Source organism: Rhipicephalus sanguineus, chromosome 11, assembly GCF_013339695.2.
Source record: "Rhipicephalus sanguineus isolate Rsan-2018 chromosome 11, BIME_Rsan_1.4, whole genome shotgun sequence".
Classification (NCBI taxonomy): domain Eukaryota; kingdom Metazoa; phylum Arthropoda; class Arachnida; order Ixodida; family Ixodidae; genus Rhipicephalus; species Rhipicephalus sanguineus.
In genome coordinates this window covers 132,520,411-132,543,464 of record NC_051186.1, presented here as the reverse complement: position 1 = coordinate 132,543,464, position 23,054 = coordinate 132,520,411, and the positions used below count along the sequence as shown (strand labels likewise).

The window sequence follows — 23,054 nt, the reverse complement described above, 5'->3', positions numbered from 1 at the left end:
TCATACGACCGATCGTGGATGACGCGCGGACACTCGTCGCATATTGGCGTCGGTACCGTCGAACTGATAAGCAGCCTCGTTGCAGCAGAACTTGAAAAAAAGGCATGCTCATGCTAACAATCAGTCTGATTATATGCCTGGTGCATATTAATCACTAAAAGTATGTGTGCCTTTGATATTTTTCATTCTGTAATGCTAAATAAAGTTTTAACCTTTTTTGCTCATTTTCTCAGAACATGGATTTTGGCCACTTCCCTTGTTTGCTTCTTCTGTAAAAGTCGACCTAGGACAGCTAGAGCTACAATTCTTTTTGCACAACCTAGCTAAATGTGCACAAAAAGCAATGCTGCAAGCAGATTTTCAATCTGCAATTCCAATTTGTTTTTATATTAATTTAAAATTTTCTTGTTTTTGGCTAGGTGTAGACCATGAACTCATTAGTGCTGTAAATTGAGAAGTAGTTGTTCAATTTCCAATCAGCTTGCAGCATTGCTCTCCTTAGGCTTTCTAGTGTCTATATATGGGTTTATAATGATGTTATGTTGCATAGATAATTTTTTATTGTTTCGGCAAACAATAGAATGAGATTACTAATTATCTCTGGAAATAATTGACCTGTGTAAAATATAACTGGATAGTTAAATAAAGCTAAAAAAACTGAACAAAGCAGTGCAGTTTCATCTAATTTGGCCAAGAAATAACCTATGTTATCTCTAAAAACCATGTCCCCCCTTAAAGGAGTACTGACACAAAAATTTTACACCTTGTTTTTTCTGTTGCAATAAGTAGCTAACGACCCACTTATCATGGCTGGAAACTTCGCGGACTCGAGCGCGCAATGGTAAATTTTTGCAGACCCTTTTATAGGTCCTAATCGCAGTTTCGGTTTCAGAGTGCTGAGTGAGACGGCACACACAATGGCTTTCATGTAAACATATCTGGCTACGTGAGCACACAAAACCACGTTCACATGGGCATCGCATGGACAACTCTCTTCAGCGAAGGCTCCCTGTGTGCTGCTATAATCCTGTGGCGACACACTGTGCACAAACTGGCACAGCCTCCGCCTCGTCACTAGCTTGCCCGGCGTGACATGGCTGCATGCTACACCACGCCTGCGATAAGGGACAGCGCCACCGCAGTGTCACCGGAAGCTTACGTCACCGACAGTGGCTATAAAACCAAGTTGCCAAGCTCGGAAGTGATCAATCCTTCGTTACCCGACTGAGCGCAGCATTGGTATGCTCAACCCGCTGCTGCTACTACGCTAATAAACAGTCGTTATGTTTCATGTTGAGATGCGTTCTTCCATCGACACGGCATCCCACATCTTGTGACCCGGAAACCGAAATAACCACACCGCCATGGCCGACCCAGAAGCCCTCACCGCGCTGCGCCAGCAAGTGCAGCAACTCCAACAGGAGCTGCAGACCCAGCAACAGCAGCATTCTCGCAACGCCTCCACAACCGAGGCTGTGCCTGCCGGCTCCGATGAGGACGTCAGCTCCCACAGAAGGCATCCCGCATGCTGCCTCATACGACATCTGACGTGTTGCTGTCAAGCTCCCACAGTTTTGGGCGGACTCGCCTGAGGTCTGGTTCGCCCAGGTCGAGGCCCAGTTCTCCCTGGCGCGCATCACCATAGACCGGACCCGCTCCGATTACGTCGTCGCCCACCTGGACGCACGTTATGCCAGCGAGGTCAGGGATATCCTGGCCAACCCACCAACGGCCAACCTCTACGAACCCCTCAAGAGTGAACTTATCCGCCGCCTGTCACTCTCAGAAGAACAGAAGGTACGACAACTTCAGTCCGCAGAGCTTGCTGAGTGCAAACCTTCGCAGCTCCTGCGCCACATGCGTGCGCTCACGGGCAACATGCAAGTCCAGGATTCCTTCCTGTGAGTGCTTTGGCTCCAACGACTCCCGCCGCACGTCCAGGCAATTCTGCAGTCTCAGGTTAGGCTACCTCTCGACGAACTTGTGGAGATTGCTGATCGCGTCATCGAGGCCTCCTTGCCGCAGTTGTCGCCCCCCACTGAGGCTGTCGCTGCACTGCTGAACACCGCAGAGCTTGCACGCCGTATCAACGACATCGATCGGCAGCTCACCTCCATTCAACAACGACGAGTGAACGTCTTCCGATGCACCAGCGCCGCCACTCGCAAAGCCATGACCGTAACACCACTTCGTCGCGGTAACCCAACAACTGCCCACGTTACTACCACCGACGCTTCAGGGACAGAGCCCGGCAATGTCGACCACCCTGTTCCGCTGGGCACTCGGAAAACGCCAACGGCAGCTCGTAGAGACAGCCGCAAGCTGCCAACCCAGAGGCCATCGCAACTTCATCACTGACCAAATCCCAAAGCAGCAGTTCCTTGTCGATAGCGGTTCCGACATTTGCTGCTACCCACGATCCCATCTTCAGGGACCTCGTCCGCCTACGCCTTTGGAGCTCAGTGCGGCAAACCGCTCCACAATCAAGACATATGGCTCGCTCCGAATGCACATCCAGCTCAGAAACTTACGCCGTGACCTTCACTGGAACTTTGTCATTGCCGACGTCGCCTAGCCAATCATCGGCTCAGACTTTCTGGTCCACTACAACCTCCTTCCGGACTGCCGCAACGACCTCCTCATCGACGCGACGAGTCATTCCACACTAGGCCAGCGAACGGCTGCCCAACAGCCAAGCATCAAGGTACTCAGTGTTGACGATCATTCGCCGTACCACGCCATCCACGCCGAATTTCCTGGAATGACGCACCCCAGCGGACTGCCAAGCAAAGTGCAGCACACCACCGTGCACTACAACCGGACCACTTTAGGCCCCATGGTTTCGAAGATTGTAAAGCCGCCCCCTGCGCCACCACGCTTCTCACCCATCCCGTGCCAGACGCTCCCTTGGGTCTCTTCACGGACGCATCTAGCTTCAACATCTGCGCCGCCCTCATGCAATGCGTGGACAACACCTGGCATCCCTTGGCGTTCTTCTCCAAGAAACTCGAAGCTCGGAAAACGACCCCTTCAACCGCCAGTTCCAATGACGAAACCACGACCACTGCCCTGACAAGTTTGCCAGCCTACTACAGAGAACTTCAGGCAATATACAAAGCAGTGCAACACTTTCGCCATATTCTCGAAGCACAGAACTGCACCATCTATACCGACCACAAGCCTCTTACCTACGACTTCTCTCAATGTCGCAACAAACTCCTGCCTGTACAGCAGAACCCACTCTTGTTCATTGCACAGTTCACCACCGACATCCAATATGTCAGCGGGAAAGACAATGTGGTCGCTGACGCGCTTTCACGAGTAGCAGCCATCAGCTCTGCGCAGATAACAGCGGACATCCTCGCCGAGGCTCAGACCACGGACGCCAAACTGCACGAACTTCTCAAGAGCAGGTCCTCTCTACAGCTGCAACAATTCCCCATTCCAGGGTCGACAACCACAATCTGTTGCGACATGTTGACAGGACGAAGCAGGCCCTATGTGCCCCTGTCCCATCGCTGTGGTCTTTTCGACCAGCTCCACAACCTCAGCCATCCAGGCATACGCGCCTCTACACGCCTAGTGGCTGACCGCTATGTCTGGCCCTCCATGCAGCGGGATTGTCGCACATGGGCGCGCTCCTGCATTCAATTGGGCTCTTCTTATGGCTACCTGCAGGCTGCCAAAGCCACCCAGAGTGCGCTCGCTTTTCTCGGGTTGCACCTAGTAGCTCAAATAAAAGCTGAGCTACATAAGATTTTTGGAGAGCCACTTAGGACTGGAAAAGAGGCTCAGGCAACATCTGCCAAAACGAGTCGAAGACATGTCACACGGAAGTTTATTTTAAGGGGGGAGGTGGCGATCGAAAAAAACTTTTTTGTTTGTTGACCTACAGTAATTAAATTTGGCAGGCGCACTGAAGAGTGTATCGAATAGCTATATATCAAGTTTCATTGCGATATCTCGAGTAGTTTTCAAATTACACTATGTTACATAATCTGATGACATACTCTGCTGGTGAAAAGCCTAGCATTGTAACAAAACATGCCAGGAAGGTCCAAGTGGTTTTGATCTTTACTCAAAAGAACACTACACAGGATGACATTATTAAAAATTGTCTATTCCTTTTAGTTTTTTTACAAATAACCTCCCCATCAGCTTCATGTATTGCATCAGAACTTCTCATGCACTAATTATCACATACAAAAAAAAACAAGGCCCTAAGCAAGATAAAGAATAATGTCATCCTGTCAACAAGACTTCAAGGATTAAAAGAAAAAAAAAAACGGAATCAAAATCTGTGCAGTAGTTGCCAAGATATCTGCTCCACAAGCTGAGCAACATGCCAAAAAAACAGTATTGAGAAAACTGCGTTTAAAGTTTGGCCTTCTCTTAAACACCTAAAGATTGTGATCTTTGGCTTTTTTTTTTTTATGATGTTTCACTTCTTGGACATGTGGCCTTTCTCCAGTGTGCCTTTGTTCTTTTTTCATAACCTCCTTCTTTTTTTGATCTACAAAAAACCAGTCTGGATTTCAAACCAAGTTCTCTGTATGAAGGTGTGGTGTGATAGACATGACAGAAAAGATATTGCAATCTAATAAGGCCATATACTGAAATAATTACACATATTTCTCGTATTTATGCTGTCATTAGCATAATTAAGTCTTGCTTATTGATTACAATTAATTATTGAATAATTTTTATAAAGAGAGAGAGGTTTGTTGTGACAGAAAATGGCTCACACCATGATAACCGATGCCTTCGTTCCAAATAACAAACAGTTATGGCCAAGACGTTAGTGGCACAGGGATTTTTGAGCAGTTTATTCAATGACGCGAGTCGAGCAGATAAAAATTCGTCCCCCTGCTTGATACACGTTCTTTTGCCACTCTCGCGTACGAAACGTATTATCATTCGGCCGACCGTGGCAACGCTAGTCTACGAGGCTTTCATTGTTTCAGAACATTCATAAACGCCTGCGGCGATACCAAGCACGGCTCCAAGCACGTCTAAATTACATCGCTAGTGCTTATTGACAGCACTCTGACCGTGAAGTGCTCGGCCGCGGGGTCCGTGGAGCCGGCACGTGATAGGCTTGGTCACGGCGTTCGGTGACGATGCGCGAATGCGAAGCTACGATGACGAAAAATCTGCGCGCAGTATACTTGGTCTCGCATTTTCGGATGCCAACGCGCGAAATTGCTACTGCTCCAAGCAGTTCGTGGCCGTGGGGTCTGACGAGCTTGGCTGTGGAGTTCACTGCCGATGCGTAAAATGCCCATCCGCGGTTCCGAAGTGCCGGCGAGCGATGTGCTCCTTCGCTTGCGAAGAAACACATAGCCACGGGTACGCTAGCGCGTTGTTCTTGCCCGCAAGGTTCGAGGGTCGTCTCGCTAAACGGCGCCGTGAGCGGCGTTAGGCCTAGTGACGACTCCGAGCAGTAGGTGCGCAGGCCGTGGTGCCCGTTGCTTCGAAGTGCGTAATGCGTGGTCGCGAGTACAAAGAGTTGTCCCGCGATGGCCTTCGTCACGATGTCAGAAGTGCTGATAAGCAGAAATCAAAACATCTAACCGCGAATCCGACGCTGAAGTCAACGCTAGAGAGTCGGTCCGAGACGCGCGTTTGCGATGTTCGCTAGGAGTGCGGCGCACCATCGTAATCAGATTGAACTTCCTCTTGCAGCTCCAAACTAAAGCGTAATTATATTCTAAGTGATCGTCGAGCCGTGAACACAGAACAATTGCGAACGTGTCACGAAGTAGCGCGATTCTCGACAGCCGTGAACTGGCGACGCGCAATCGGCAGACGACGATCTCCCGGACCGAGCATCGGACCAATGGCGAGGCGAGCTGGGGCAACATGGCGGACGCGGCCAATCGCAGGCCTGGGAACGACTCTCAAGTGTTTGCTTTTTGTGCTCTTCTTTCTGAATGGAGGAGCTCGCTGAAGCGGGCAATTTGAACACGGAGAAATGCCCTTTCCGACAAGCCCAAGAAGTTGGTTCGCGGTCGCGCCATCGCGGAGCTACAGTTTTTTGAAAATCGCTGTTTTTTTGCGATTTCCACAATAATTTTCGCCACCTCGGAGGGCAAAACAAAATTTTCGAAGCACTTCTGGGTGGTTTTCAGTGTAGATATTTTGGAATCAGATAGAAAAAGGGTTCCAGAAACTGAAAATTTGATTTTCAGAAAAACGATTTTTTTGCCATTTTTCGAAAGCCGCGTCCCCCCCTAAATATAACGCGAATTCGTGGTACCGATACCGCCACATATCTCAAGTTGACAAAAAGCTGGTCAACACGTGTGTGCGACATAGTATGCAATAGATCCTCGAGCTCTTTTGGGCACACGATCACTTTCGCGAGATTTTCGCGTCGTGTTGTGCAGCGACTGTCACATGTACTAAGCAGACGTGAGCTGGTTAAGCCGTTAGCGGCGCGGCAGCACACACCTTGCATCGCTTTTGTGGCGCCGTGTGCCAGCTGGCTGTTTTGTTCACGGACGGGGTGAGTTGTGCATGATCTTGCGAACGTACGTGATCGTATCCCAAATGCGTATGCTCGAAAATATCACTTCAGCTCTTCAGCAAACCTGGCCACATACTTCGAAGGGGGGAATTTCAGAAAAAAACAACGCGCACGCGGCACAACGTTTCGTTTGCTGCCACGGCGGTAGCATTTGTTTACGTTTATGCTGGCTGTCCCAGCGTTCGATTTTGCAATCTTCGGACAGCTTTGGGTTGTCTCGGGCTTCCCACACACGTGACCAAGACTCTGTTTCCTGTCCCGACCAGAACTAGCTGGCTCACCCTCTGGCTAGCTCTGGCTGCCAGCGAACTGCCAGAAGTCAGAAAATCAAAGATCCCCAATGCCAACGCGCTAAAGTCACCAGGCACGTCATGTCACCACTCGGAACATTCCCTCAGCCCTCTGGTCAGTTTGAGCACGTCCACCTCGACGTCATAGGACCCTTTACCCCGGCCAGACCCTATCGCTATTGCCTCACCGCCATCGATCGGTACACTCGGTGGCCTGAGGCATGGCCCCTCGAGGGAATCACCACGGAAGACGTCGCCTCAACCTTCTTCACCGCCTGGATTGCTCGTTTCGGCGGCCCCCGCAACGTAACCACCGACCAAGGAAGACAGTTCGAGTCGCACCTTTTCAGGCTCCTCAGGCTGACCGTTGGTCCGTTTTGAACGCTTAAGGACCACCAGTTACCACCCCTGCGACAACGGAATGATTGAGCGTTTCCACCGACAATTCAAAGCAGCCATTATGTGCCACCCGGACTCAACCTGGCTCGAGGCCATCCCAGCAGTCATCCTCGGTCTTCGCGCCACCTTCAAGCCGGACATCCACACTACACCAGCAGAGCTCGTCTACGGGGAACCACTCCGTCTCCCAGGTGAATTTCTCGCTGCACTGCCATCCAGCACTACGACATCAGATCCCACCGACTTCGTCGCCCGGCTCCGACGCACCATCGCGGCCTTACGCCCGTCACCTGCAGCCCATCACTGCAAGCCTACACCTTTCGTGTTCAAGGAGCTAGCATCGTGCCCGCACGCTTTCCTCCGCGACGACACCGTCCGCAGGCCTTTCCATCCACCCTACAGCGGACCCTACCTGGTCGTCCATCGTGACAACAAAAACTTCACTCTGCGCCTGAACGGGAACGATGTCCGCGTCTCGATTGACCGGCTCAAGCCCACATACATCGCTTCGAACGAACCGGGCAGCGCCACTCCATTCACAGGCATCTATCCACAGCCGCCGACGTCGCAGCCCGCTCCAGTCACGTCACGTTCTGGACGTCTGGTACGCCTCCCAGATTTCTACAGACCCTGAGGGCTCTGCACTCTGCGGGGGCGTGATGTGGCGACACACACTGCGCACAAACCGGCGCAGCCTCCGCCTCGTCACCAGCTTGCCCGGCATGACACGGCTGCATGCTACACCACGCCTTCGATAAGGGACAGCGCCACTGCAGTGTCACCGGAGGCTTACGTCACCGATGGTGGCTATAAAACCAAGTTGCCAAGCTCGGAAGTGATCATTCCTTCGCTACCCGAGCCTTGGTATGCTCACCCCGCTGCTGCTACTACGCTAATAAACAGTCGTTCATGTCAGAATGCGTTCTTTCATCGACATGGCATCCCACAATCCCATATGCGTGACACCCGAAAAATGCACTGCCGAGGCAAGGACGTCAGTGTTTGTACTCGCGTGCAAGTCTGCCCCTCTTTCTGTTGAAAAGGTCTGCTAGGAGAGAGCACTCGCAAGGATCATGGCAGCCAACACAAACTCGTGATGCAAGTGGTGGTCGGTTGTTTACACGAAAACCAAAGGCATGTTTCGCGTGCAGTGACTGGACACGCACTTTAAGATTGATTTGAAATATGTTCTTGGCTATATTACCTGTTGATATTTCATAGATGATGCGTGTGTGTCCACACAAATCTATCCCACAAGTTATCTTGCCTTCGAAATTTTTTGTCAGTACTCCTTTAAAACACCACGCTCATTCACACAAGTGACGCCACGCACCTCACTGCTGTCTGGCTTGGGCCGCTTGGGCACCTCCCCATCAGCTTCACAGTCATCTTCACACTGCCGCTTCGTGCCACTGCTGGTGTTCAAAGGCGACGACGAATCATCCATCTGAGGAAAAGGATTGGGCATTTCAAAGTGCTGACTACCAAGCAACTACCGAGATGTCTGCATAATCAAGATGGAAAGGCAAAATGAAAAAGGGGGTGTAAAAAGGCCAGGGTGAGGACTATTCTCTCAAAAATTTGCCAGAGATTGAAATGTACAGTACTTAAAAATTGAAACATTAATGTTTTAGTATAACTTCTTTTAGTAACTTCTATGAGCAACAAAAGCACAAGGGAGTGTTGGGCCAGTTCGGTTGAGTTCACTGAAGATAAATGAATGCTATGAGCAATTCCCATGGTCACTTGTCATGCAATTGCTGGGGTTTAACGTCCCAAAACGACGATATGATTATGAGAGACGCCGTAGTGAAGGGCTCTGGAAATTTTTACCACCTGAGGTTCTTTAACGTGCACCTAAATCTAAGTACACGGGCCTCAAGCTGCAGCTGGGATTCGATCCCACAACCTTCGGGTCAGCAGTCGGGCACCGCAACCACTAGACAACCTTGTCGTATCCATGCAAACCTGGTTGCTAAAGGCAAAGTTGAAGTGTTGGAGTCAAATTACAAAATTACACCGATGTAACACGAATTGAAGACAATGGAAACAAAAGTACGGGCATTACTTAGACCTAAATACTTGGGTTCCAATCCGTAAGTATTGTACATATCCCAAATGTCCCTGCTCAATTTATTGCAATTAACTTGAATGCATACACGCCACATGGTCATGTGATTATGGTGCTCAACTGCTGGCTCGAAGGTTGCGGGATCGAAACCTGGCCGCATTTTTGATGAAGGCGAAAGTGCCTGAGGCCCGTGTACTTAGATTTATAGTCGGATACAACTTTAGAAGTCAGCGGCATTTTGTCCTCAAAGCCGGATTAACACAAGCCTGCACCAATGGGCTCGGGACTGAAGTCATGAGCGGGACTATTTCTTTAGTCGCGGAGGCAATCGGCTGCCGCGCTTCGGTCATCTGGGCGGGGCCTCTCCCGACTTCTTAAGTTGTATCAGACTATAGGCGCACGGTAAAGAACCCCAGCTGGTCGAAATTTCCAGAGTCCTCCACTACGGCGTCCCTAATAATCATATCGTAGTTTTGGGACGTTAAACCCAACAATTATATTATTAACTTGAATGCCACAGAGGCACTAAATTAATTTCAAACACCTTGGTTTTTTTAACGTGCCACTGAATCTAGTACGATCAAAGTTTCCGCATTTCGGCCCCACAATACTGATGGCTTTGGTTGGTTGGATCTTCTGCATGACAGCACAAGAGTGCTGCCACTGTTTCACTGTTGTGGGTTTGCATTTACTAGAGACGCACACTCAGCATGCACCTCTAGTACCAGCATTAAAGTATTCCACACGCCAGATCCACTGTTATGCTAAGGCTTACTTCTTCCGTCACGCATGTTAAGACTGTTTTCTGAATGCGACACATATACACACTTCCAATCAATAGTGCCCAGAGCAGGAGCCGTGGAAACAAATGTGCCAGTGGCTTGTGCTCTGCAAGTTTGCATTTTTAAGTCAATGTTGAATATTAAACTGCAAACAAGACTCTGAGGAACTTTTCTTTCCAGTAACACCCCTGGCTTGCTTTTTAGCTCGCGATGGGCATGATGGGCACGTACAGTATTCGCAGAATGAAATAACTTTTTTTTTTAACAACTGCTCTGAGCAATTGCTCGTGATAACCATGCGATGTCACTGCAAATATGGCCGCTAAAGGCAATTTTGGCTTCGAGTATCCGAGTCAAGGTCGTGCTGATTGGATGCAAGCTATAGACACTGGAAATGCAAGCATGTGCAAAAGTAGGCTGGAAACGAAAGTACACGAGTACTGTACATGCCCTTCCATATTGAACCAAACTCTCTGCCGACAAGAGGCATTATTTGGACCCTTTCAAAACCACACATCTGTTGCCAAGTCCTACCTTTGTGTAAAACACTCCGCTGCTTCTTCCTAAAATCTCTGGTTAACGCTTGCTTCAATCAAGCCAGCTACTCAGAAAAGAATGCACAATTTCCTGCTGTCAAGCCCAACCTTATCGCTCTGCCCAGGTTGTTAAAATTAAGTATTTCTGAAGACAGATACTGGTGGACACTGACAGTACATGGGATGCACTCACCTTCCATGAAGGGCAAGTGAAACATATGTGCATACAAAAGAAGGCCAGCATGCAGCGAATTACACAGTGCATGCTTTGCCATTACTAACATTATCTCAACATCTTTATGTGCGGCAACGAAGCAGCAGTCATGCAAATTCACACATCAATTTGCCCAGCAAGGAACGGCGCTACACAACCACTGCAAGAAATCACAGCACCTGTAGAGCGTGAAGTTCGTGTTGCAGACTCTTCTGGGATAAAATTCAACAATCTTCATCCGTGTCACAATGAAATGCAAGATGGCAATGTACAGTGATCATGGAATTAAATGCTACATCAGAACTCCAAGCATAACTGGCATGCGCGATTGAGATAACCACATATGCCATTACGAATTTCACAACCAAAGACTGGCCCTGATGTAAGTGCACAACGCAACATGCGACACGAATCGAGGACGGTGGAAACATAAGTACATGTGTCACTCAGCTGTAAATTGACTCATTTCATTCCATGGGCACTGTACACAGCAGTACAACGAAATACCGCACCATTTATTAAAGCTTGGGTCGCAACTGTGTCCTCTGCTAGTTCTTCTTAGAGTACAGAATATTTGGTGAGACACAACCATGCTGAATGTGCACGTACACATGCAATGAAAAATCCCTGTTCAAACTCGTTCACCTTAACTACTGAGCGAGTTTGAACATCGCAAGTTTGTTAACCCCGAGGGTTTTTGCTGTATATGTACGGTGGCAGTTTTCCATCCCACAAGGTCTTTGCCATACGGGTATGGTTTGAAATTTCACGCCATAATGACTATGCGTGCCAACTGGGAGGTGCTGTCACCTCCTAGGACTTGCAATTCCAATTTGGTTGTGCTACCTTCTTGCGGAGATGAACAGATTTCTAGCTTCAGCGCGTTGCACCGTCTGCGGCAACACCCTTTCCTGGTTTGTTTCGCTATGTGATTGCAACGAAAGTTGATTTCCATCTTTATTGGTGCTGCTCTTAGCTTGTCTATCACCGACGCTCCCGAGCTATTCTTGCTCTCCTTGTTTACAGAGTTCTTTAGATGCACAGAAAAGTGGCAATATAGCTAAATAAGTGGTGCAGTAGTCGCGAACCTTTTATCTTCAGTTCCTGCATGTACACTAGAATATAGCCTCATTGTGATGAAATTTTTCTGCACCTACCTTGGCCTAATAAAACCTGAAAGCTGTGACATGTTCATTAAAGAAACAGAGCTGTCCTTGTCGAGCCACCTGTGAAAATGTATGGTAGCTTGCTGCAGTCTCTCGAGCATCGGTGGCCTTCCTGCCCGTTTCACAACGAAAAGCTAGTACCTTGATGTGCAGTGCTCAGTGATTGCAACTCCACGCTCCGATCACATGAACGCTTTGCACTTACTGCACCACCAGCCAGCACTTGCAAAGGTGAGCTTGCGCACTGTGGAGCATTTGTATGCCAGGGGAGACTGTGTCAATGTACAATTGCCAACGCGCTTGCATTAGGGGATTCCAAAGAGAACCTGACAGCATTCAGAACAGTAGCTGCAGTTCATTTAACCATAACGTGGATCGTGCATCACCACAAACTACAACATCACAAAAAATGCCCGTGGAGGGCCGGGGTGCTGCAGCTATGTGCATTTATTGTATTTCAAGCAATCAGCCAAATTCAAGCCACCTGAACACACAAGATTTTAACAGCTCAATTTAGTTTAACCATCTCCGTTGTGGAACAAGCCATTAAAAATACTTGAAATATGGGACATGCAGAATACAGTCGTCATACAGGCCATTCTGTTTTAAAATTATCCGCTGCAGATGTATTCGACTGTATACACACTACCGTATTTACTCGATTCTACCGCGCCCTCGATTGTAACGCGCACCCGTTTTCCGCGACCAAAAAAAAAAAAGAAAGTAATACATCGATTGTAACGCGCATCCGTTTTTCGTGAAAGAAAAAAACAAAAAAAGTCCGTAGGAGTCAAACTTCGCACATTCAGAAGAACAAGTATTTGGGTTTTAAAGAACTGAAATTTCAGAAAAGTAAAACACAAAGTCAAAAAGCGGGCCTTGCCGCTAAAACTGTCACCACTACGGCGGCGATACGAGTCGCGTAATGGATCAGTCCTCGTCGCTGTCGGACAACTCGTTGTCGCTGTCAACACTCTTCGATTTCGGGAAACCGGCGCTGCTTTGGTCCACTGAAACCTTTTCGTGAAGCTTTGCTGTAAAAAATCTGCTTCTGTTTGCGCCAGTCTCGCACGCATGTTTCGGGAACTCCGAACTATATCCGAACGACCGCGATGCGGCCCGATTTGTCTCTCTGCACGTGTAATAACTATTCTTTTAAATGCGGCATTGTGGTACACTCGTCGAGTATTTGGAGTCGGCACTTCCATGCCGTCGATGCGAACGCAGAACGGGATGACAATCTCCTCAGCACACGTACGAACTGAAAAAATGGCAGAAATGGCCAAGACGCGTAGGAGGCGGCCATTTTGAAATGTCGATGGCAATACGATAACCGAGTTTTTTTTTTTTTTTTCGGTACTCGATTCTAACGCGCATGCGATTTTTGGACTCGTTTTTCCGGAAAAAAGGTGCGCGTTAGATTCGAGTAAATACGGTAACGCACAAAAGCAATAAACATGCACACACATTACTAGTACAGTAAAACCTCGTTAATACGTACCTTCCAGGCATGCAGCATAACTACACACTAAATGGTATGCTAAATGGTATGCTACACTAAATAGTGCCAAAGTACAAATTTGCATCTCCTGGAATGCGCTAATGCTGCCAACAAAGAAACAAGTGCGCAGCAAATATTGCCTAAAGTACGCACTACATGGCCTTTTTGCCAAAGCGCGGAAAAAAGCCTCTGGCTCTCTTGCACGACCATCTGATAGTGCGCGGTGCCGCAAGAAGCCTTCCAAAACCAGCACAGGGTCCGGAACACACGCATCGGCTTTCCGTGATGTGTGCGCGCGTATACCGCAATCTCCTACTAATCAAGAACTGAAAACTTCATTGAAAACGTGCTACTGCCGTGTGGAGCTGATAAGTCCCTGGCTGTAGTTTCATGCAGCATGTCACCCACTCAGCCCATAGCCTCACAACCCGGCTGCTAGCTGTACTGTCCACACCCGTTTGCTGTGGAAGTGTTCTTCATACTCGCTCCCCTCCAAACCCTGCATGGGTGCAGCAAGTAGCTTTCAGAGTCAACACAGCGACGGCAGCCTTACTGCAGGCAACGCGCAACTCCACGATGCAGTGGCAGCAGACAGAGGTGTAGTGCATTCGGGTCATCCTTACAGTTTCTGAAACTACAGAAAATTGTAAACTCTAAGATATGCGGAAAACCATATTACAGGAGTTTGCTAGTAAGCATCTAACTATTCACGGATAACCAGGGAGCATGCTTACAACAGTGCTAGGCTTGCTGCACCATATGCACGCGTTAGGTGCGACAGTGTCAGCCCAGCACGGTTTTTCAGTGCCCGTGCTACTCAAGTCTGCTACAGCAGGCTGCTTTCCCTTCTACAAAGCGATGTGCACTTGAAAGTAGCCCTGCATAACAAGGTGGCAGCGAATGGCAGCGCACTTTTTGAACACGGTCAGAAAATACTGCCGATTGGTAGCTGAGGCTCCTGCGAACATGCGAGGCAAACATAGCACGGCACGTGGCAGGGAATTTACAATTAAATTTTAAGGGTCAGCTAGAAATTGCTCGATATTTCCTCAACAAATGACGTCGCATACCAAAAAGACATGGCCGTTGGCCGATATGGACATTGCCAGCTGCACAGTTACCACGGCTGCCGCGATGTGCTGCGACGTGCCCACAGTGCGGGCAGGTGAGCCGAGCTAAACATTTATATGTTCTAGAAAAGAAAGCGTTCAAGGTCATGATGTGCACCGCCTACGAACGCAGGTCGTGCCGCCTTGTCATCCCACCTCCACAGCCCCTATGTAGCTTTCAACGTGCTCGCTAAGACGAAAGCGCTTAGAGCGTGCAACAAATTCCTGTAACTCCGCTCGTACTTGACGTATTCTAAAAACCTTTGCAACAGTTCATTCGCGAGGCAATAAGCTACGGTAGTGGCGTCACTTGACGATTACTTGGAAAAGTGTTGTAGGGCCTTTTGAAGATACCAATTGTGATAGGGTTATAAGTCGTACTTGAACGTTTATCGGTGCACACCACTTTGCCTTTGTTCTTTTCCTATGCTAATCAGTAAAAGCATCACCGCAATTGCCCGGATCTTTGAGGAAAAAAGTTCGATGCCTAAGCACCACCAGAAGAAAGACGAAACACAAAAAAAAGAGCATTAGAACAGCAGAAAATATACAAGTTGCACCACACGTGCACGTGACGCTTCTCAGTTGCAAGTTGACGATCTTTTCTTGCGTTTCGTCTTTCTTCTGGAGGTGCTTAGGAGTCCAGATTTGCTTCCCTCAAAGTTATGTACCAACTAACCCCGCAACAAGCTCTTCTACATTGCGAGAATGTCTAAATCCCTGATCGATAGGTCTCTGCACATACAGGAAAGGTTGAAGACCTTTTATGGCACATTGTGGTGTCAGAGACTTGAGCGGCACAGTTAAGTTTTATGCGGCAAAGAGTTATTGTACACACAAACCGGCAGCCAGAGCCACTACGGTTTTAGCAGTCGGCGAATGAATTAGGCTCTGCGAGAGACATTCCTCGATTCATCACAACTGTGCTATAACAGTCATTATGTTTGAAGCGGGTACATATTAATGAGGTATTGCAGTACTTTCATGGAAGACTTCACATGCAAGACCAAAAAAAAAAAGCATCTGCAACCCACTATGGTAAAACAGTGCGCCAAAGCACTGAACACTCAACAAGACGAGCACAGCCAGAGGCACGGCAAATGGCTTTTAGAAGAAAAGTATACCTTTATTGAAAGTCATTACAACCTGCTTTGGCACACAGAGATAACAAGAAAACACGCGCCCTGTAATTTTGATACCGCACACGGAATGTCTGCTCAGATGACAGTGCACACAGGCGCACCAGCACCCCCGTGGGCGAAGAAGCTACACGCAGTCCGCAATTTAGCGAGGACACTGGTCAGCAGATGAGTCACAACACGCACACAAAGATAAATAATGAGAGGAGGGGTCAGGGGAACTAAGCCACAAAGCGAGCGGCACCTCAATGGAAAAAAAAAAAGAAGAAGAAAGGAACTGCAAACTTAACTATTACAATTATAATTTTTTTTTTACGCCTCAATGCTGAACATAAGCTTCCCACCATGGAAGGGTGGCACACTGCTGGGAGATGACATAGCCCTGGCCTGTCCGCTTGAAAGTAACGATTTTTTTTTTAATTTACAGAGATGGGAAGAAATCGACTAGATTCAGCTGCACTAGGAAGAGAAACTGTCATGACTGTTTTAAATGGGCCTTTCTAAACTGAGGTTATGATTTAAGAAACAAAAAAGCCTTTAGATAGGGATTGATGGTCAAGAAAGAAAAGGTCAAAGGGGATATAAAACATCTCAAAAAACATAAATCACGAGACGAGGGGGTCACATACTGGATGGAGGGATAATTTCCGTGCCAAGGTGTACTGTACAGTCCACTTTCCAAATTGCCAAACCACCGCAAAATAAGCAGAACGTTATATGAGGGGGGAAAGGGAAAGAAAGAGAAGGTCAATGGCAGGTAGTCAATCCATCACAGCCATGCAGTGTGCAGTCATACTACTACCACTGCCGCCCCCCCGCAGGGAGGGCAGGGCGTGGAGAGGCACGTTGCGCCGTTGGTTGGCGTCTTGCGCGGGCGTGTGCACAGAGAATGACAAAGCCAGCAGCCAGCGTGCATGCAAACGAGCGTCCCCCAGATGACAACAGGCAAGCAGGGTGCAGCAGTGCAGGCCTTGTGTTTGAAGGTGGCCGCGAAGGGACCCGAGCAAGCGAGTCGGGTGGGCACGGCGGCAGTGGCAGCGGCAGCGGAGGAGGAGGCGGTGTTTTTTTTTTGTTCATTTTTTCTCTTTTTTTCTCTGCACGTGCTCATGGAGAGGAAGAAGTAGCGAGGAAAGTGTCAGCCCAACACCTACAAGAGAACAATGCAAGGAGAGAGGCATCGCTGAAGTAAGGAAGGACAGACGCCTTCTTTATAAATAATTGGTAAAGATGCGTTATGATGCAACACGGTGCTTGGGGAAGTGGCAAAGGTAGCATGATGTCAAGAAGGCACCAGGGCATCCCCAGACCAGGTTTTGTGCGGATTGCAGACGTGAAAACGAGGTTGCAATTACGCCGCCAGCCCCCCCCCCCCCCCTTGTTGCCCCTGAAACAGCCAGTGAATGAATGAGAAATCGTCCAACAGGGAACGTTATTGGCTCCGACGACGTTCCTTGTTTGATAATTTCTCATTACCTCAAGAAGCCTCCACCTTTCTCCGAACTTCGGCCTCATTTGGATTTCGGCAACGAATAAGGGCACGTGCATTTGCATTGCAGGCACTGGTGCATGGCCTGCACTTCAATGTTTGCTTAATATTTGAAAAATTAATAACAAATACCTAGGTGAACAGGCGTATAGAAATGACAGATATCAGCAATTTTATTGCAGCAAATACTTGAGCAACATCTCAAGATGCAAATTTTGCAACGGTAAGTTGTGTTGAGACCAACAATGTTTGCTAAACAAGAGTGAAAGCTTCCAAGTCTGTTGGGACGGGTGCCAGAACGGCAACATTGAATGCCGCCACCGCTGCCACGGCACACCTTCATGGGCTATGCACCCTCCTCCTTGTTGCCGAGTGGCACGCCACGGGCCTGTTACCGCACACCATGTTACCGTTGCCACCACACCAAGGACTGCACCGAAGCACATGCTGCCAGAGTTGGCGGCGAAAGCATTGCTTGTGGCAAGAACCCGTGTGCAAGCATTTCCATAGCATTCCGTGCAACGAGTAGCAGGATGGGCTAGTGCACTGGGCCAGTGCCAAAAGTACAGGCTGACAACACATTTAGAAGCACGTGCAAGGCTGATGTGATAAGTTCACCACATTTTGTTAATGGAGTTTTTCACTGGTCGATCAGGAGCAGGTTTTTATGCTCCGCGGCAACACATCCGAATTTTCGTCGGACAATTTCAAGCGGGTTCGGGCTTTTCACTGGTCATCAAGTTTGTTCTTGCACATTGTTTGCGTCCCAAGGATCCATTCCTAGTACCCAGGCGTCACACAAGGTATGGAAAAATAATACGTGACTGGTACACAAAACATAAGCTAAAAAAAAGGTCTCAGACAAATTATTTACTTATCGCCCTAAGAAAGTTGGTTGTTCACTCTCCTGTACTGTTCATTCTTATATGCAAATGCATTGCTGTTTTCAGCTGCTGCCAGGCACTGCCGCTCAAGCTTTATGTGGCTTTATGTGGCGCTGAACTACGTTATGATTGGTAGCCCTGATATGTGTACTATTTTCTTCTGAAATGAGAAATAAAGATTATTACTATATCAGATCAACTCCCTCCGAGCTGGAAATAGGCCACGTCCCTTACGTCATATCTTGTGTCGGGCATAGCTTCTGGTAATGGCACATATTCGCAAACTTCTTTTATACTCCCTCGCGGACTGTTCTACATTCTGCTGGAAGATTCAAATTCTTGAAATCCAAATGCTCGCTCCAGGATTTTGGCAGCTGCCCCAGATCGACTAGTGAAAAACACCGTAAGAGCGCACACACCAATAATTCGGCAGCCGTTGCTACTTTCCCACCACACTATGGGCATAGAAGAGTCCTTTCATGAAGCATTCTAACCCAACCGTTTCACCAACGCAGGTCATAAGTCTACACCACTGAACACCCACTACTGGCACGATCTGAAGCGGCAGCGGCACCGTTAATCAAGGTCATGAAATTGGTCCACTGTGGCCTGGGTTTCATGCTAAATCAACTGCTAGAGTGCACCAGGCGCTGTAAACTGCAATTTCATGCAGCATGTTTAGTGGCATCAAGAAATGCACCTCGATGACAATGCTATGGCAATGTAAACTACATGCATACCACTTCCTTCTCACTTGAACTACTCACAGCAGCGCTCCCTTTTCTGCATCGCACATTTGCAGAACTCCACGTTTCACGGGCTCAGTGGTTTGTTTTACTGGCGGACAGCCAAAATACTACTTCCAAGTCGGCAACAAGAGATAATATTAACTTGCGCCACTTACTGGGACGAGAGGTAAAACAATAAGGTTTTCCCCATAGTTACAGCAAGCCGAACGAACCAAGACTTTACAGTGCCACTGTAAGAAGGAAACGCAGAACATGGCCCCAGACAAGACATGCCAAAATTCACAAAAGGACTTTCTATGACAAGCCGCTGCATGCAGCTACACAAGCACAGCCATGCAGAATTGTGCACCGATATATGCCTACTCCAGGGGCAGTGTTTTGAGACGGTGACATTGCCATAATATCGCTTTCAGAGCATGCCGATAGGCTGGTTCGAGAAGAGTGGGCAGCCAATTGCTTCATTGGTTGGACACACAAGATTCTAAGCAATGCAACGCGATAGTGTTAGCGCAAATGATCGTCTCACAATACGGCCCCGGCCTTTCCACAACGAGCCCTGCAAGCTTTGCTTCGTTGTAAAGCAAGGGTGCATTCGCAAATGGCAAGCAGATGAGGCCACACAGTGAACTTCCAACTCATGCAGCAAACCTGCTGTCCAACATGCTGCAGCTATAGCATTTAAAATTCTTTTTAGACTGCTTGACAGATTTTTATCAAATTTTGTGGGTTCATGTACGACGGGGATGGAAAAAAAACTCGAACATGCAACATCTACATTATCTGCTGTTTCGCATTTATTTTCAAGCGGTTGTAGCCTGGATGGTGGAGTCATCCATGATACAATCAACACCAAGGTCAGAGCGTGATGAAAACATCGTGCCGCGCTGTTCGCGTTTCCTTCCATCCCCCCCTCCCGTACACTTGTGAGCCAATTTCAAATATGCAGGTATTTTTATAGCGTAATACATACCGATAAATATTTCATGTGTCGTTTGGGCAGCAAGGTTTTTCGTAAACTTAAAAAGCTAAACTCAAATAAATCAGCACATCAGAATAATCTGGGATCAGAACAAAAATGGATGTTCTAAACCCAATTATACAAAAGTTATGGTATGTTGAACATCCGTGTGCGAAATTACAGCTTTGCATTGACTCTGGTGATGTTCAAACTACCATCACTACTATAAAAAGGTCAGTGGCGGACAGAGCAAAGCATTTGTTTCCTACAAGTCCGACAGCTGCTTGTCAGGTGCGCCGAGTTGGACATGCAGCCGTCTGTCAATGAAAACAGGTTTCCCGTGAAGTGCCGGCTACTCAGCAATGCGAGATAAGATCACTTCTAGGTGCTGCTCTCACTGGACCAACGGGTGCATGCCATTGCTCGGTTCATCACACCTGGCTGGTGTCCTCACCTCAAGAGCACATATCTTGCACCTTGGCCCTCGCATATAAAAGACAATTGAATCTGTGGAAGCATACTTGTTTGATCTCCTGCTTATCACGACGGCTTGCCAACCCTGACAAACCAATATTCACCCCGCGAAATGCAATAATGCACAGTATCCATTTTTCATATGAACGTTCGACAGCAGACGCAAAAGACCTGCAGAGCACTCGTGGCATCCGTCAGAGACAAGATGGCGCACTCACCTGCAGCTGACTGTCGGCTGCACCACAATCGAGGAAGGGCAAGTCCTCATTGGAGTTCTTGCCCAGTCCGATGGCGTCCATGAAGGCGGCGCTGTTGACCTCGTCCGAGCGGCACCGCTTGCTGGCCCCATCCTCGTCGTTGGCCTCCTCCCCTCCAGAGCCCCCGCTGCCGGCACACTGGTTGTTGTACGAGTGGCCGCCAGCATTGGTCACTCCCCCGCCACCACCACTCGAAACGGCCACGTCCACGCCGGACTCGGGGTCGAGCTTCCGCTTGTGCTGCGCAACGGACGCCGGGTTGCCGCTGGCAGTCTGCACGGCACAGACGGGACACGACTGGTTCTCAAGCAAGAATGGTCGATAATTGTAGGGGTTTTATGTCCCAAAGCCACGATATGACTGAGAGACGCCATAGTGGACGGCTCCAGAAATTTCGACCACCTGGAGTTCTTTAGAGGGGCCCTGCAACACTTTTTCAGCTTGTCAGAAAGCCTAGAAGTACACGTTGCTGGGCTAGTCGGTTCATGTCTAGGTACAAGCCACAAAGTATGGCTGTTTCTTGCGCGAGGAGTCGAAAGTTTGCGCTCCCCTGGACCCCTTCCCTCGTTATTTCCTCGCGCAAGAAACAGCCATACTTTGTGCCTTGTACTTTGTTGGAAAGCGCTGCCAATCAGTAGTCGAAGACTCCCGAGAACACGCGAGCCAAACATTGTAGTGCAGTGCACGGCCTGGAATTTACAATAAATTAAAAAAAAATTCAATGTCAGCTAGAAATCGTTCCTTCTTTCTAGAAACGATGTCATATACCCAAATGACCGCACCATATTCCCAAATTCACGGCCATCTTGAGCATCATGAGCTGCATAGTTAGTGGCCGCCACATGGCCACGGGCGCTCTCGTTCACACTGGGGCTCTTCGATTTTCGGACTTCTGGCAGTTCTCTGGCAGCCAGAGATAGCCAGAGGGTCAGCCAGCTAGTTCCGGTCGGGACAGGAAACAGCGTCTTGGTCACGTGTGTGGGAAGCCCGAGACAACCCGAAGCTGCCCCAAGATTACAAAATCGAACGCTGGGACAGCCAGCCTAAACGTAAACAAACGCTACCGCCGTGGCAGCAAACGAAACTTTGCGCCGCGTGCGCGTTGGTTTTTCTGCATTGCCCGCTTGAAAATATGTGGCTAGGTTTGCTGAAGAGCTGAAGTGATATTCTCGAGCATACGGATTTGGGATACGATCACGTACGTTCGCAAAATCATGCGCAACTCGCCCCGTCCGCGAACAAAACAGCCAGCTGGCGCACGGCGCCACGAAAGCGATGCAAGGTGAGCTACCGCGCCGCTAACGGCTTAACCAGCTCACGTCTGCTTAGTACGTGTAACAGTCGCTGCACAACACGACGCGAAAATCTCGCGAAAGTGATCGTGTCCCCAATAGAGCTCGAGGATCTATCGCGTACTACGTCGCACACACGCGTTGACCAGCTTGCGTTTTGTCATAACTTGAGACGTGCGGCGGTATGGGTACCACGAGTGCGTGTTATATCTAAAATAAACTTCCGTGTGACGCGTCTTGGACTCGTTTTGGCAGATGTTGCCTGAGCCTCTTTTCCAGTCCTAAGTGGCACTCCAAAAATCTCATGTACTAGCTCAGCTTTTATTTGAGCTACTAGGTGATAACCGCGTGCATACTGCATGGAATTATTATATGGCGGGTCGCCAGAACCGTCCAACCCGAGAAAAACGAACGCCAACCGGAAGTGCACCGCGGGGGGGTCGGAGCAACCCGAGAAAAACGAGCGCGCTCTGGCTGGCTCTGGCAGCCCGCGGGTAGCCAGAAGTGGAAAATCGAAGAGCCCCACTGATAGCAGGCTGCACGTTTGAAGAAGAAAAAAAGAAGTGCTCAAGGTTGTGACGTGCACATGACGTAACTTCTTCCCCCGTGCCATCCCTCCCTGCTTAGCTTCCAGCGCTTTCGTCGGGACGAGAGAAAGCAATTACAGCGTGTGACAAATCTCTACGTCCACTCGTACTTGACGGATTCTAAAAAAAGCTTGCGGCAGTCGATTCGCGAGGCAATAAGCTCCTTGGAAAAGTATAGCAGGGCCCCTTTAATGGCCACCTTAATCTAAGTAGATAGGTCTCAAGAGTTTCATCTTCCATCGCCGGGCAGCTCCCGCGGCCAGATTCGATCCCGTGACCTTCAGGTCAGCAGTCAAGCACCATAACCACTAGACCACGGGTTATCAAACTGGCTTCCGAGGAACCCGGGGGTTCTGTGAAGGGCGTTTGAGGGCTCTAAGAGTGGTCAGAACGAATGCAACCTGCTTGCATTTTACCACCATTAGCACCTAATTGACTGACTCAAGACAAGAAAGTTTGCTTGGCACTTTGCGTTTAAAGAAGCCATCACACGCCACATGCGCACATTGGGAGTCTGCAAGTAGCAAGAGATCAACGTGGTAGCAGCACTACAGACTCGCCTAGCGTGTGCTATGAAATTTGTGCGATTTGCGGACCCACGCTGAAAAAGCGCGGTGAGCGCTCTGTTAGA

General features: G+C 48.7%; 1 protein-coding gene across 4 annotated transcripts in view; it reads right to left on the bottom strand.

Moving 5' to 3' along the window:
• LOC119374509 (poly(A) polymerase type 3) overlaps positions 1–23,054 on the bottom strand; it is a 102,074-nt gene that overhangs the window by 31,321 nt on the left and 47,699 nt on the right. For 2 of the 4 annotated variants that reach the window (XM_037644638.2, XM_037644637.2), the window contains exons 14-15: positions 20,506–20,817; positions 8,552–8,665 (exon numbers count right to left, since the gene is read on the bottom strand). In XM_037644638.2, coding sequence (XP_037500566.1) covers positions 8,552–8,665; positions 20,506–20,817 — 426 coding nt within the window. Of the gene's footprint in view, positions 1–8,551; positions 8,666–15,702; positions 16,884–20,505; positions 20,818–23,054 lie in introns of those variants that run through there. The other 2 variants (XM_037644640.2, XM_037644641.2) reach the window with 2 other exon arrangements.